Below are 13,997 nucleotides of genomic sequence, written 5' to 3' on the forward strand. Positions count from 1 at the left end.
TATACATTTCATTATAAAAGACAGTGGCAATGTGCCAAAAAATATAAATAGGAACTTACCGATTACGGATTTTCTATACGGTAATTATAAATGTTCAACAAAACGTATTTTATTTTCATTTTCTGTTATAATGGGTACGAAAGCACAGGGGGCTAGGGGATGCCCCAAAATTTTCCTAGTTATGTTATTTGTTGTAATTTTAGATCAAAACATGAAAAGTTTTTCAAAGAACCCTTCCCCCGGTCAAGTTAATCACTGAAGATTTCCCAAAAACAAAAAAAAAATATAACCGAAAAGTTGGAGAAGTCTTTTTCACCCAACGCCGTCGAAAGATTTTAGACAAAGTGTTTAAATTTAAAAAAAGAATTATTGCGCATGCATCATTAACATGTATATTACTTTTTTTATTTTCACAGAAATCTTTTTTTAAAACGGTGCTGTCAGCTTGTGTGTCTGACACATCTATACCATATTTTGGATATTTTACTTGAAAAAGACGTTAATTGTAATCTAACAATCAAGCTTAATGATAAACATGATGATTTGAACTTTTCAATTGTCAACTTCCCTTACTTATGCAGCAATATACCATGCTCAGCAGATTAAATTCGCAAGAGCACGCTCTACATATGAACAGTTTCTAAAATGAGGTAAATTATTGACAAACAAGTTGATGAAATAAGAATATCGGCACTCTCGTTTAAAGTCATCATTTCGTAAGTTCTATGGTCGATACAATGACCTTGTCAGCAAATACAAAGTCTATGATTTATCATTGAGTCAAATGCTGGCCGACGTTTTTCATACTAACTGTTAGTCCATTATTTATACACAGAACGGATTTTTCTCTGTTATTTCCCGATCATGAAAAGGAGCACACGGCGGATGTGACCGGTCGGTAGGGGATGCTAACTCCTCCATGGCACCTGATTCCACCTCTGATGTTTTTGGACTGAGGTCTGCGTTTGCTCTGCTCTTGTTTTGTATTTTGTTTTATGGACTTTTGATCTTGAATACTGTTAGTTATCTGCATATGTTACATAAATAATATACATGTACAGTATAAAACATGATCATTTATCTATAGATTCAAATCGGCATGCAATTTGCAGAATACATATAAGTTAGGATGATAAGTTTTTTTTTTTGTCTGTTGTTTAATGTCCCTCTCGAGAATTTTCCCTAATATTGAGACGTCACCATTTGCCGGTGGAGAGCTGCAAATTTTGTCCTATACTCGGCAATTAGGGCCATTGAGCAGGGAGGGATCTTTTTCGTGCCAACAGTTACTATGACACTAGACCTTGGTTTATACGGTCTCATTTTAAGACCAGTCTCCTATCCCACAGCCATTTACTCTCTAGAGTTAACCCTTTACCACTGCACCACGCGGTAATCAGAATAAGCGTCCAAAAGGCAAAAACAAAAATCAAGTTTTCATTGTTCCAGGCCTAGGGTTTATGAATACCTGACCGGAAGCTCGACCAACTCCAATAAAATGTTTAGAATAGATTTCTATAAATAAAACATAATCTGAATGGGTTATTGTACCAATTTTATTGTAAAGAAGAACACATGTACAATGAAAACAAACAAAAAACATAAATATTGCACCAGGATACAACATATTTTCTCTCTAAAGCAGGTCACGTGACTAATTTTAACCATCACATGATCGACTTTTGGCACTGGCATGTTCTGGATTTACCCATAATATAAAAGAAAATGAGATCAATAAGAAAAATATGAAATGAAAATGGATTTCACAAGTCCTTAAAGGACGGAATGTCGATGTTTGCCCGGTATCACATACACTGTAACTAGCTAGGTTTTTCTTCAGCTATGACGTCATCACGAAAAAAAAACTAATCCAGTTCGCAGTCTGTTTCTTCCAACATCGTTTCCTACAAAAAAGAATGACGCTTAAAGTTTGGGGGGAAAATTCCTTTTGCGTAGACTCATATACAGAAAACATAAATAGAGGATGATCTATATCTTCAAGATTTTTTTAAAAGAGAAACTAAAATAAAGATATGTCCAATAGCATTTTAACCAGACTTACCCATCCACCCCGATCCTCTACCCAGCCGGAGTACGTCTCCTTGAAGTAGTCGTAAGCCATCTGAGCAAGACCAACACTTCCCTTGGCCACGTGGACCGCCGTCCTGGTCAGATAAAAATAGAGCGCGATCTGATCCCAGCCAATGGTGTTGTGTAGGGACGAATGAATGACCTTTTTGAACTGTGTGTAGGTGTGCTGTCTGGCAATGTCTAGCACAACAGGAGTGAGTGAGCCAAGGTTGAACTGAAAAAGGTCAATGACGGTAAGTTTTTAAACTGTTAAATTAGGGTTACAATTCAATAAATGCAGAAACATTACAAGTGAAAGTCAAAATCTATACTAGTAGAAAATCTCCAAAACTTACATCTCGGGAGAATCGATCTCCTTCTCGGCGAAATTCTGCAATGAGTTGTTGCACAAGTTGATCATCTGAAAATTAAGAATGTTTTCAGTAACTTAAGAAAAAATTCTCCAAGCCTTTTAATTTAGTTAAATTCTGAAGAAATGCAGCTATATAGAGGACTTACTTGCGCTGTGACCTCCGGCCTCCGCCTGGGGTGATTCCACTGCTGATGACGAACTCTCGGTGTTATACCTTTCTACTGCCTTGTCCCCAATAAACTTAAGTCGGTCTGCAACCTCTGATATTCTATGTTCTCTTTCCTCTGCTGAAAGCTCTTCAAACGGACGGTCATCTACAAAATTTTAAGGATATGCAGTTGTGTTACTACAAATTAAACCTTTGATCTTTGTCAATTCAAGAACGATGCAAGTACTAGTAATCACTATATAGATATGTTTCTCAGTTTAAATCAGTAAGTTTGAAGTTTCAAATTAGGAAAGTGCTTTGGGACACCGCTCACCTTTTTTGTGGTTGTCTGTCGTTTTGGGGGAATCAATTTCGTCTCCATGGCCATCAATCTCAATGTCACTGTACACTGACACCTGGCGGACGTATCTTGTATGCTGAGACCATCCATTTCCGGTGGTAACTTTCTCTTCTTTTTTGGATGAGTACCTTCGCACAACCCTTCTCCCTCCCGTATGCGTTAAGTCCAAAGAGAGATTGTTCCTATTACCAGCCCTGTTACTTCCATGTATATATGCGTCCTTTTCACGTTTCACAGAAGAATCATTTGGAAGTTCACCAAAAATCAGAGATTTAAACACTGCATCCACAGGTTTCGTGTGTCCATCGACATGATCATGAGAGTGACTTGGAGAAGGTCCTTGAACAGATTCCCGAATTCTAGGCTTTTCCTCGCTGTGTTTGATAGCCTTTTTGTTCACTGTTTCACCAACTCTGAGATCCTTTTCACCTTTATGGAAAAATAAATAAATTTTTTGAGTAAATACACGTAGTTTCCTGGCCTTCATGACTGTACAATATGACAGTATGGATAGCTATCTATAACTAATTTAAGTACACGATAGCGCACGTATATATACAAATAATGACTTTATCACTTCTGATATGAAAGAAGTGAAAGTAGAAAAACCAGTCGGCTGTCAAGCGACAGTCTGATGCAAATGAGTTGTATTTAGATTATATATATAAGCTTACAGTGTATGCATGCTCGCGCATGTCAGCCTACGTCTTCGACCAATTAATTACTAGCTAATATGTAGGACATGTAAAAGTTGAGTGACCGCGCGGATTACATTTCTATACATACGAAATCAATAACGTATAGTGCTAACGGGCACATCAGAAGTGAGTAGAACGTTTCTTGGCCAGCAGAATAGAGGACATTGCTCTCAACAGATCGATGTTAAGTCAGTAACTTAACGGATTCAGCGGCTGTCGGGGAAATCAGTGATGAAGAAACCGCGATATACGACCGTAAACTATGCTAATGCAATTAATCCTGATCAGCTATAGGACTGTATTGAATTCATGAGAACAATTTTTTTGAGGGAATGATAGGTCAGGGGGCTTGACACTATGATCTACAAAATGGACTTACGGTCATAAAATGTTCAACATTTTATGAAATATATACCTTGGTATTAATTTACATAAAAGTCTGATTTAAAGAATCCAAAACAAGAATGTTTTTTTATTTACTTTAAAAAATTTAAATAAAATAAAGCTCTAAAATACGTCATATACTAGTACCTCTTTGAAAGACGGTCTATTTATTCTAGATTCATTATCTTTGAAAATCTAATTGAAAAACAAGTGTTATATTTAAAAACGAAGACTGACCAAAACAAACACTATACAGTTTGTAAACACAATTACAAATTTTTAATAATAGATGCCACAGATTTTCCTGTGGTCAATAAAATTTAAAACATGTTCAACAATCTAACACGGTGTTGTTAATCTATAAGTGACCACGAATGACCCTTCGTTTCGTTCTATGTTGCAATATGTTCTGCAGGATCATAAAAACCGGTAATTCTAAAACCGCAAACGCCTAAAGTGCACTGACGGTAACATGTGCATAAGAGATGACAACAATGAGTACATAAAACACTTCGCAGTATACAACCAACTCAGAATTAAAAGCTGATGTCATTAATGTTTTCTCTGGGGAGGAAAAAAGTTATTCGTCATAAAGTGATTGTTGTCAACTTAAATAACGAGATTATAAATTAGAGTCAGGGGTATTGTTAAGAGATTTTTTTCGGTGTTAATCCCATTATAATCGGTGCACAGTTTAGTAGCTCATCCGATTATTTTATGAATAATGTACTTCGATCAATGGACGACACCTTACTGTGTCCGACTAACATCAATATAGTAATTCGGTTGTATATATATTGTGCCAAATGAATCATCAGCTGTAAAATTTTCAGGGAATCACCATTCTATTCCGATTTTGTGAATAGTTATATCAGATCAGCATCAAATAATAAAATATGAAATCGATATACATGTGCTTCTTTTTTCTTCGCTTAATTACAATAACTAAAATTACTGGAGCTGAAATATTTATTCTAGAATGTAAGAAAAATAATTGATGTCGACTATACTAGTAGCAGGTGGTGTTCAAAAAATCAGTCGAATCATGCACTGGCCATTTCTATATAAAAATGCCTTGTATGTGTGCTGGGTTTTTATGTTTAAAAATATCAATAGGAGTTCAGAAAACTATTACAACATCCCGCAAAATTTTTGAAAAGAAAATACAGTTTTTTTTGGGGTTTTTTTGTTTTTTCATATTTAACTATTTTTTCTTAAATGAGGTATATGCCTGTCAGGTTTAGGATGCTGGAGAAATAACTTTTTTTTTACAGCATCTCTATGTCAAAGATAAGGAATCAACTTTTTTAAAAAAAAATGACAATGTTGGGTATGCTTCACTTTCAAAGCCCTGTGAGATTCAGAACCAATGTCGATTTTTTAAAATATGTTATCTTTGTTTTCTTTTCAGAAAGAATCCAAAAAAGGGTTCCAAAAAGTATATCAATCATATTTCCAATTGCAATATTTGAAAAATTCTATGGAGACAATTTCATCTTTGTAGAGAAGTTATAAAGGGAATGTTAAAGTCTAATATTAAAATATTTTACACCAAAACACTGTAAGAACAAAGAATATTAAATCTTAAAAGTACATAAAACAGACTTACCATCGTATACTTTGTGAGATTTCCGAAAGGAAAATATACGTTTTAGCCGACTTTTGGGAATAGGTTCAACAAAATGTTCCTGAATAACTTCGAGAGAAGAAGACTTCATTTTCTTTTTTCTGATTTTCGCTTTCTTCTGCTTGTCTTGCTTCTCTTTTCTCTTTTGGCGCCGTTCCTCGTCGGTGATCGTCTGCTTCTGAAAGCTGTGAAAAATTCGCTCTTTGGCTTGTTGAAAACGACTCTTTCTCTTTCTGGTGGATCCAGAACTTCTTTGATCTTCGTCCGTGTCGGGGGACGGCAGAATTCCGGACTCTTGGCGAAAGATCACGTGCGACAATGACGAATTTCGTCGATGACCGGAAGTAGTCCGGCTGGTCAGTCTAACAGTCCCAATCTGAGAGGGAAGTGTCCTGTATTTCTCTTTATCGTAATCTTTCTTGTGAAAGTCACTATCTTGTCCAAATAACACAGATATTCTATTTTCTTTTGATATGGCTCTTTTGTAGCTGTCTGATCGCTTTAGAGTATAGTCTGCGCGTCCGTCACTTCCGGGGGATTCGGCCATTTTTGGTAGAGGGACTAGCTTTTCTATTTCAGGCAGTCTTTTTTCGTCCTCTTTCCTCATTGGTATAGTAGGTCGTCTCTGTACAATTCGCTGTGGCATTGTGTTTTCTAAGGAGGAAAAAAGTAAATACATGTAAAGTAATTGTAAAATGTTTGAAATTCTTTCTGTAAAATATCACTTCCTGACCTCTTATCCCTGCTATATATAAACTTTATATAATATAAATAACAATTTTTCAAGTCAAAAACTAAGTAAAGGTTATAAGTGCAGAAGACTATGTGTATATAAATAGAACGCTTTTCAAAATTTACTTTACATATACAATTTCTTTTACCAACTTAGACAGTAATTCGAAGTTACATGTATCATGGTACATTTTGAAATGAAGTAATCTGAAAAAACTTGGTTTTAATATCTTGCTTTGGAATTGCACAAGGATATATTTATATAGTTAAAGTCTTGAGTCATTGTACAGGTAATGCTAGCCAATGTTGACATTGAGCTCTACTGGACCATGACGAAAAAACATGGCGTCATTTTACATGCAACCATAATGATTATTTGATCATTTAACAAAATAATGAAGATCTAAAATAACAGGCCAACTCTATCTTTTTTTGAATAATAAAATAGTCAATGTTTATAACATGTACTGATTTAATTTAACCCAATCTCAAATATTTTTTGATCTCTTATTTATATCGGGGGTTTACAATATAGGTTAAAATTACACTCCAGCAAATTATTTAAAATTGGTGATTTATTGAACAACGAGAGATCTCTGGTCTTAGTTCATAGTAAACTGAATATGAAATGTATAATAATATAAAAGCAAATGAAATTTACCTCTAACATGATATCAATGGAACCAACGTTACCCAATATTGTAAATACCCCTTTAATTATTTTTAAACGTTAGTCATTCTATTCCTTTAAAATTCAATTTACGTCATAGTATACCTGGCATTGGGTTTCGAAACAGAAATCTCCTTTTCTCAGCTATCTTCTATCTTCCCATAAAACATGGCACTGTACAGAATATACTTTTACTTGATGGTGTATAGGTCTGAATAATAAATTCTCTCTCGTTCTGCTTTTAGTATTTCCACAGGTGAGATAAAAGATTGTGACTCAGGTGAATTCCTCGCCTGACATCACTTGCTGTCTTTAAACTGGGGCGATCTCTCAAAATAAAAACACAAGTTTATCAAATCGCCAGCTCTTTATCGGGTATATTTATAAAAATTTCCTCAAATGACGACAGGGTACGTACCTAGGGTGGCATGTTAAAAATAGATATCAAAACATTAATAGACCAGGAAAGAATTCCACATGATATAATCCATTGATATTAAAATTAATCCTTGCATATTTTAAGGGTTTTGTCACCACCCGGTGTGTTTTTGACTGGAATGGGAAGTGCTGTTCAATTAATAATTAAGATAATGAAATTGATAACACGCCAAATATTTAATGTTGCGGTGATACATTCAGGATAGAAAGTCAGGAATATGTCCCTGGAAGGGTCAACTTGAAAGTGCAATGTCCACTACAGGAGCGGATGTTAAAATTAAATGCAGCCATGCAGTCAAAATGATCGAACTGCAATACACGATGTTTAATATTTCTCAAAAAGAATTCCTATTTCAATATTTCTAACGCTAAAGCATCTTTTTTGCAAATAATACAACTCTTTACTTTTTCCCTGAAAATAGAAAATATATTATATCATTTGTGAGTAACTATAGGAGCTATATGTAATATCAGTCTCTTTATGTTGAAATCAAATTTCAAGATATGTCTTCAGGTAAGGAGACGGGGGTCAACAAATTAACCATCAGTTATAACTTAATTTTCTAGAAATATCTAAAGCTGTCAACTATCATTTGGCAGAGAAAAATTCCACACCTTTTGTTTTAAGATTTGATCATTTTGTTATATCTTTATATGGAGCTCTTAAAATGGACACAACCCCCAGCCCTTTTAAAGATTCGTTACCCTAAAAAAAAAAAAAACGATATATGTTAAAAAAATAATATATCCTCTGAAATATCTATTCCTCCTCGTTACTAAAAAGTGGGATGAAACGATTATGCTCTGAAAAAATTTATAAAAATTAATTGAAATTGAATTATGCATTTCCCTCTCAAATCATTGTCCTATGTTAAGACATAAATTACTTCATATTAACCAAACAATGTTTAAGTGTTCTTGAGACAATTTTGAATGAACATATGTAAATACGTGAAAATGTTAACACCCTATGTATTAATAACTCTGATAGATACGGCGAGGAAACCGCAGTGGTCTATTCGTCATGATAACAATAAATTGCAAGTACACTGTACTAAATTAATCTAAATATTTTATTAGTTGTCAATAAATAAATAAATAAAGCATACGTAGTTGATTTTATTCAGCATTGTTTTCGTTTTACCAATTTTCATGCCCACGTAATCGAAGACTCAGGGGTGTTTAGATTTTGTCCTGGTCGTTCGTTTGTCTGTTTATCCGCGAAAACGTTAACACTGCCATACTTTTTGAGTGTTTGGGGTTATGGCTTTCATATTTCAGGACGCATTCCTTGTGAGAAGACCTTCCTTTCTGCACCACCAAATTTAACCTCTTAGCCTTGACCTTCGAGTTTGACCAACTTTCACAAAAGTACCGAACTTTGACTCTGGCCATAACTTATGAATAGTTAATGCTAGGGCCCTCACATGTGTATTAATTTGGACGAGATCTTTCATTCGGTACCACCAAATTTGACCTTGGCTTTAGAGTTTGACCTACTTTTAAACAAGAGATCCAAAGGCCGCATCGCTCACAAGAGCATTGTGGCTAGGAAAAAGCAAAAATCAGTTTATTAAAAATTAAGCTATAATGCAAAAGTGGTCCCATACATGACTTGAAAAAAATTAAAACTACATTAAGGATGCTTACAATTTTTTTTTTTACTTTTTTCCCTACAAGTTTAAACTTTCATTGTGGTCCCACCCTACCCATGAGGGTCATGATTTGAACGAACCTCAATCTACATTATCTGAGGATGCTTCCATATAAATATTACCAACCATGGCTTTGCTATTCTTGAGAAGAATATCTTTTGAGATTTTTCCTATATACTCCTATTTTAAACTTTGCTTGTCCATTGTGGCCCTATCCTACACCACGGGGTCATGATTAGAAAGAACTTATATCTACAGCTAATGAAAATGCTTCCATATTATGAAAATGACAAATCATAGATTTGCTATTCTGGGAAAAAAAAAAGAATTTTGAAGATTTTTCACATGTACAGTACAAAGTTGAATTTACACTACTTGAAGATACTTACAAATAATATGACCAATCATGGCTTTGCTGTCCTGGAGAAGATTTTTAAAGATTTCCCTACGTATTCCTATGTTAAATTTTGATTACCGATTGTGGCCCCACCTTACCCCCCGGGAGGTCATTTATTTCTTTACGTTTTTACTTCGGTATTCTCCGTGAAACTTCGTTTCTTAAGAAACTGGTTTTTCATGCACGAGCGATTTAGCGCTCACTATAAATACTTTAACCAGGGAATGTTCGATTAATGCGACGTTCGTTACAAAGAATCGCAGGTTGTTTTGTGTCTTTGGCATGTTTAGATTACAGAGTTTTATTTTCAAGTTCAACTTCTAAAAGAGATATTCCTTAAAAACAACGTACAGAGACAAGCTTCAATTCTGGACAGGATTTTGATGTCATTGACGCTGTCAGTTTATTAAACAGCAGTTTCAGCTCAACGAGGAGAGATTGCGAGGTTCAGAATGAAGTTGAGTATAATAGTCATTTATAAGACTATAAATCTGACTTTGACAGTGTCTGCTGAAAATTCAATTGTTTCAGTTTAAGATCGTTTTAAAAAAAAAAAAATCTCTTGAATTATAAGAATGCTATAAAACAAAACAATAATATTTTAAATGTTATCAAATTTGGTTAGAGTATAGAATTTATATCATATTCTAAAGTTGTATAAATCAATATTGCAGAGCGCCCCCTCCCCCGTTATTGAAACGTACATGTACATTTTAGAATTGATGAGAAGAGTTAGCCATCGAATGAATTGAACCGCCAATTTTGTTAATCCACTGACCGTTTCGGCGCCATTGAATAAAAAGCAAAGGTTGATTGTTGATTTTTGACAAGTGAATGCATGCGTTTTAAAGAGAAATTTTCAAATTCGAGGGGTCTTCAGAGGATCTCAATTTTGCCAAAAAGGTTTATTCATGATCAAATTTTATTTAACAAGTGTTTAACATCATGTAAATTTAACCTGGAACTTCAATGGCTCAAAGCGTTATTTCGTATTCACAGTCCTACCCTTCGGTCTCAATAGTGCTGGTTATATTTTACTAAAGTATTTAGACCACTAGAATTGTATTGGAGAGCTAAAGCATATGGAGTTTTAATGTATTTAGACGATGGCTGGGATTGCGATTCCAAACAAAACTGTATTTTATTTTTACAGAATATTCAGAAAGATTTGTTGCATGCCGGTTTTCTTATTATTGATGCTACAAGTAAGAGTCCTATGCAAAGTTAGAATGGTTCAGTTTTGAGTGGATTTAAGAAGTCGGTTTTATTGGTATCCCTCGACATAAATAAGAAAGTTTTGTATAGCAAGATAATGATATTAAAAAACAAACAAACAAACTGTCAATGTTTATTGCTAATGCATCATGTTGGGATGAAAATATTAGAATTCCACTGCTCGTAAAGTGTGAGCTAGAGCCTATATATATTCCCGCCAGGGTTATTTCCCCACGGTATCGCATACGGAACGCATTGTTTTTACTGATGCTAGTGATTTTGATGGGGGTGGAGTGATGTTAGATTCGACTAAGAAAGTTTTGCATGTTATGTGGGCCGAACCAGAGAGAGTTCGAAGTTCAACTTTTAGAGAACTTAATAAAACAGTTGAACAGGTTGGGACCAATTGCCCAAATGGGATATAATAGTCCGTTTGGGATATAATATCCCAAACGGACTATAAATTTACAGTGCAAAAATTGAAAAATTTTATTTTGGCTATAAATATCACAAATCCGCATCAGGACACTTAAAAAGGAACAACTTTTGGTTGACAAGTTTTCCTGTATGCCCATTATTTAGGAGATTGATCCCTCGGAAGTTCCTCAACTTCTTGGGGATCAATCTAACAAACGGTAGGGTTGCAGAAAAACTTGCTTACCAAAAGTTATTCCTTTTTAAATGTCCTGATGCGGATTTATGATATTTATTGCCAAAATAAAATTTTTCAATTTTTGCACTGTAAATTTATAGTCCGTTTGGGATATTATATCCCAAACGGACTATTATATCCCATTTGGGCGATTGGTCCCAACCTGTTGAAATGTTCGTGAAAATTTTTGGGTTTTTTTTAGATAAAACTTGTAAAACTACATATACACAATCAAAACATGTTACATGTAGAATTTCGCAGATCGGCACAATGAATTCGGATTTATTATCTTTTGTTTTTACTATATTCACTTTTTCTGTAGGTTGGGTTTCACGAGAGCAAAAAGTGGAAGCAAACTTTGTCGCTTGGCGCATAAGCAATTATATTGTTGCATTTTTCAATAAGGTTTGGGGACGTTATATTTGCGATATCTCTTTGCGAATTGAAAAAATGTCCAAAAAAAAAAATAATAAAATAAAATAAAAAATAAGTAAATAAACAATTTTTTCTTTGTTTAGGATCCATGGAACAAGCGCATTCGACGCATTTTCTTTCGACTGGTCACAGGATTTGGATTGTTCCTCCCATTTATTAATTTGATAGGGAGGTCACTAAAACATTTACATGTATTAAATTACGGTTCTACAGTGTATATGGCGCCTTATTCGTTCCGAAATGGAATTCAGCAGCTTTTTGGTCGTCTTTGATCGACAAAAAATGAAAGTTCTTGTGGTTTGTGAAAGATATTAAAAAAAAAAAAAAAAAAAAAAATTTAAAAAAAAAAAAAAAGTTCATGTTCTGATAAAAATAACGTATTTGCTGCTAACATTTAGTAATTTTATAGCACCGCAACTGGATGCTTCGTAATTAAGTCATTGTAACACCATACAGATGTATGTATATGTTCATTTGCATGTTTTGATAGTGAAATATGGACATAATAGTACACAAAGGTTGACAGCTAACCAGCTAACCAGTGTACAATGTGCATGCAATATTGCATACTGAAATGAAATGATTGGATAACTGCTATCCAATAAGGAGTAAGAGTATTTACAAATTAATCAGTAATGCTATAGCACTGGGATTGGATGCTTCGTAATTAAGTCACTTTAACACTATATTGATATGTTCATTTGCATGCTTTGATCGTGAAATATGGACAGAATAGTACACAAAGGTTGACTGTTAACCAGTGTACAATGTGCATGCATACTGAAATGAAATGACTGGATGACTGTTATCCAATAAGGAGGACTGCTCTCCTAGATTTGAATGATTGCAATACTAATGTAAGATTATAATCTAACATTTTGGTTCTGAAAATCATATACTAGTATTTTGACGACTGATTTTTAATCATGGAGGACTGCTCTCCTATTTATGATGTTGAACACTATATTTATATGTTCATTTGCATGCTTTGATCGTGAAATATGAACAGAATAGTACACAAAGGTTGACTGTTAACCAGTGTACAATATGCATGCATACTGAAATGAAATGATTGGATGACTGTTATCCAATAAGGAGGACTGCTCTCCTAGATTTGAATGATTGCAATACTAATATAAGATTATAATCTAACATGCTGGTTCTGAAAATCATATACTAGTATTTTGATGACTGATTTTTAATCATGGAGGACTCCTCTCCAATTTATGATTTTGATGAAAAAGTTGCTTGTAAATATGTGTGATATAATATCGTGGCTATTATTGGTTACTGTACAAATTTGGTTTGAATTTTAATGTGCTTTCATGTTAATATATATTTCAGACATTGGAGAATTATCAAGGCCAATGGATAAATATTGACAAGTTTAAAGTCGATTTTCCTTTTAGCTACATAGTGGAGTCTTTGCCGCATATCGTGAGAAATACAAAATCTCAGTCAACGAACAAGATCTACGACATATATTTCTCTAAATTCAGAGACTGGTGTTCGAAGCATTCATTTACGCCTCCTCCTGCATCAGTGTCTACTGTCGCTCTTTTTGTGGGAGGTTTGGTGCAACAGAGGGTATCAACGTCGTTTCTGGAAGCGTATTTCTACAGTATAAGTCGGACTCATGAATTTTCTTCAAACTTGTACCCATGTGAGGATAAGTTCCTTTGTGATGTGTTTATTGTGTTTTTCTGGTATGAAATATTCGATTATGTGATACCAATTGGGAAAGTGCTCACATCGAAACTGATATTCCCAGAAGCAAAACGGATTTCTACAGGAGAGGAAATTCGGTGATATACGCAAAAACGGGAAACGATTTGTGTCCTGTGTTTTGGTTAAACATCGTCATGTCTGAGATGGATAAGTCTTCCAATGATTACATGTTTACAGATGTAAATTTTGTAAATCCCTCAATAAATGCAAAGTTTCAAATTAACTCAAACCTCTGTCATATACAAGAGCTAGGAAAATATTGTTGTCTTCTTTAAATGAAATTGGCCTTGACATTTCTAAATATTCTTTACACAGTTTACGTAGCGGCGGAGTTACAGCCGCTGCTAATGATAATGTGTCTGTTCGATTGCTTAAAATACATGGTCGGTGGGTCACGGATAAAGCCAAAGACGG

General features: G+C 34.4%; 1 protein-coding gene across 1 annotated transcript; it reads right to left on the bottom strand.

Moving 5' to 3' along the window:
- Positions 1-1,536: 1,536 nt before the first annotated feature.
- LOC134256739 (uncharacterized) lies at positions 1,537-7,706 on the bottom strand. Its single transcript, XM_062739414.1, has 7 exons — positions 7,169-7,706; positions 5,644-6,315; positions 2,926-3,381; positions 2,590-2,757; positions 2,427-2,491; positions 2,063-2,305; positions 1,537-1,904 (listed from the first exon to the last, which is right to left on the bottom strand). Exons 1-7 carry the CDS (start codon positions 7,173-7,175, stop codon positions 1,866-1,868), a joined length of 1,650 nt encoding a protein of 549 aa, XP_062595398.1. The 5' UTR covers positions 7,176-7,706; the 3' UTR covers positions 1,537-1,865.
- Between the last annotated feature and the right edge of the window lie 6,291 nt (positions 7,707-13,997).

This window comes from Saccostrea cucullata, unplaced genomic scaffold, assembly GCF_032062105.1.
Source record: "Saccostrea cucullata isolate Sc308-1 unplaced genomic scaffold, CSIRO_AGI_Scuc_v1 ctg908, whole genome shotgun sequence".
NCBI lineage: Eukaryota > Metazoa > Mollusca > Bivalvia > Ostreida > Ostreidae > Saccostrea > Saccostrea cuccullata.

Bases quoted from the DNA above. Each gene is read 5' to 3' on its own strand.
- LOC134256739 (XM_062739414.1), bottom strand. The intron at 2,758-2,925 runs GTGAGCGGTGTC...AAAATTTTGTAG, and splicing joins GACAGACAACCACAAAAAAG to ATGACCGTCCGTTTGAAGAG. The intron at 2,492-2,589 runs GTAAGTCCTCTA...CTTAATTTTCAG, and splicing joins GGCCGGAGGTCACAGCGCAA to ATGATCAACTTGTGCAACAA.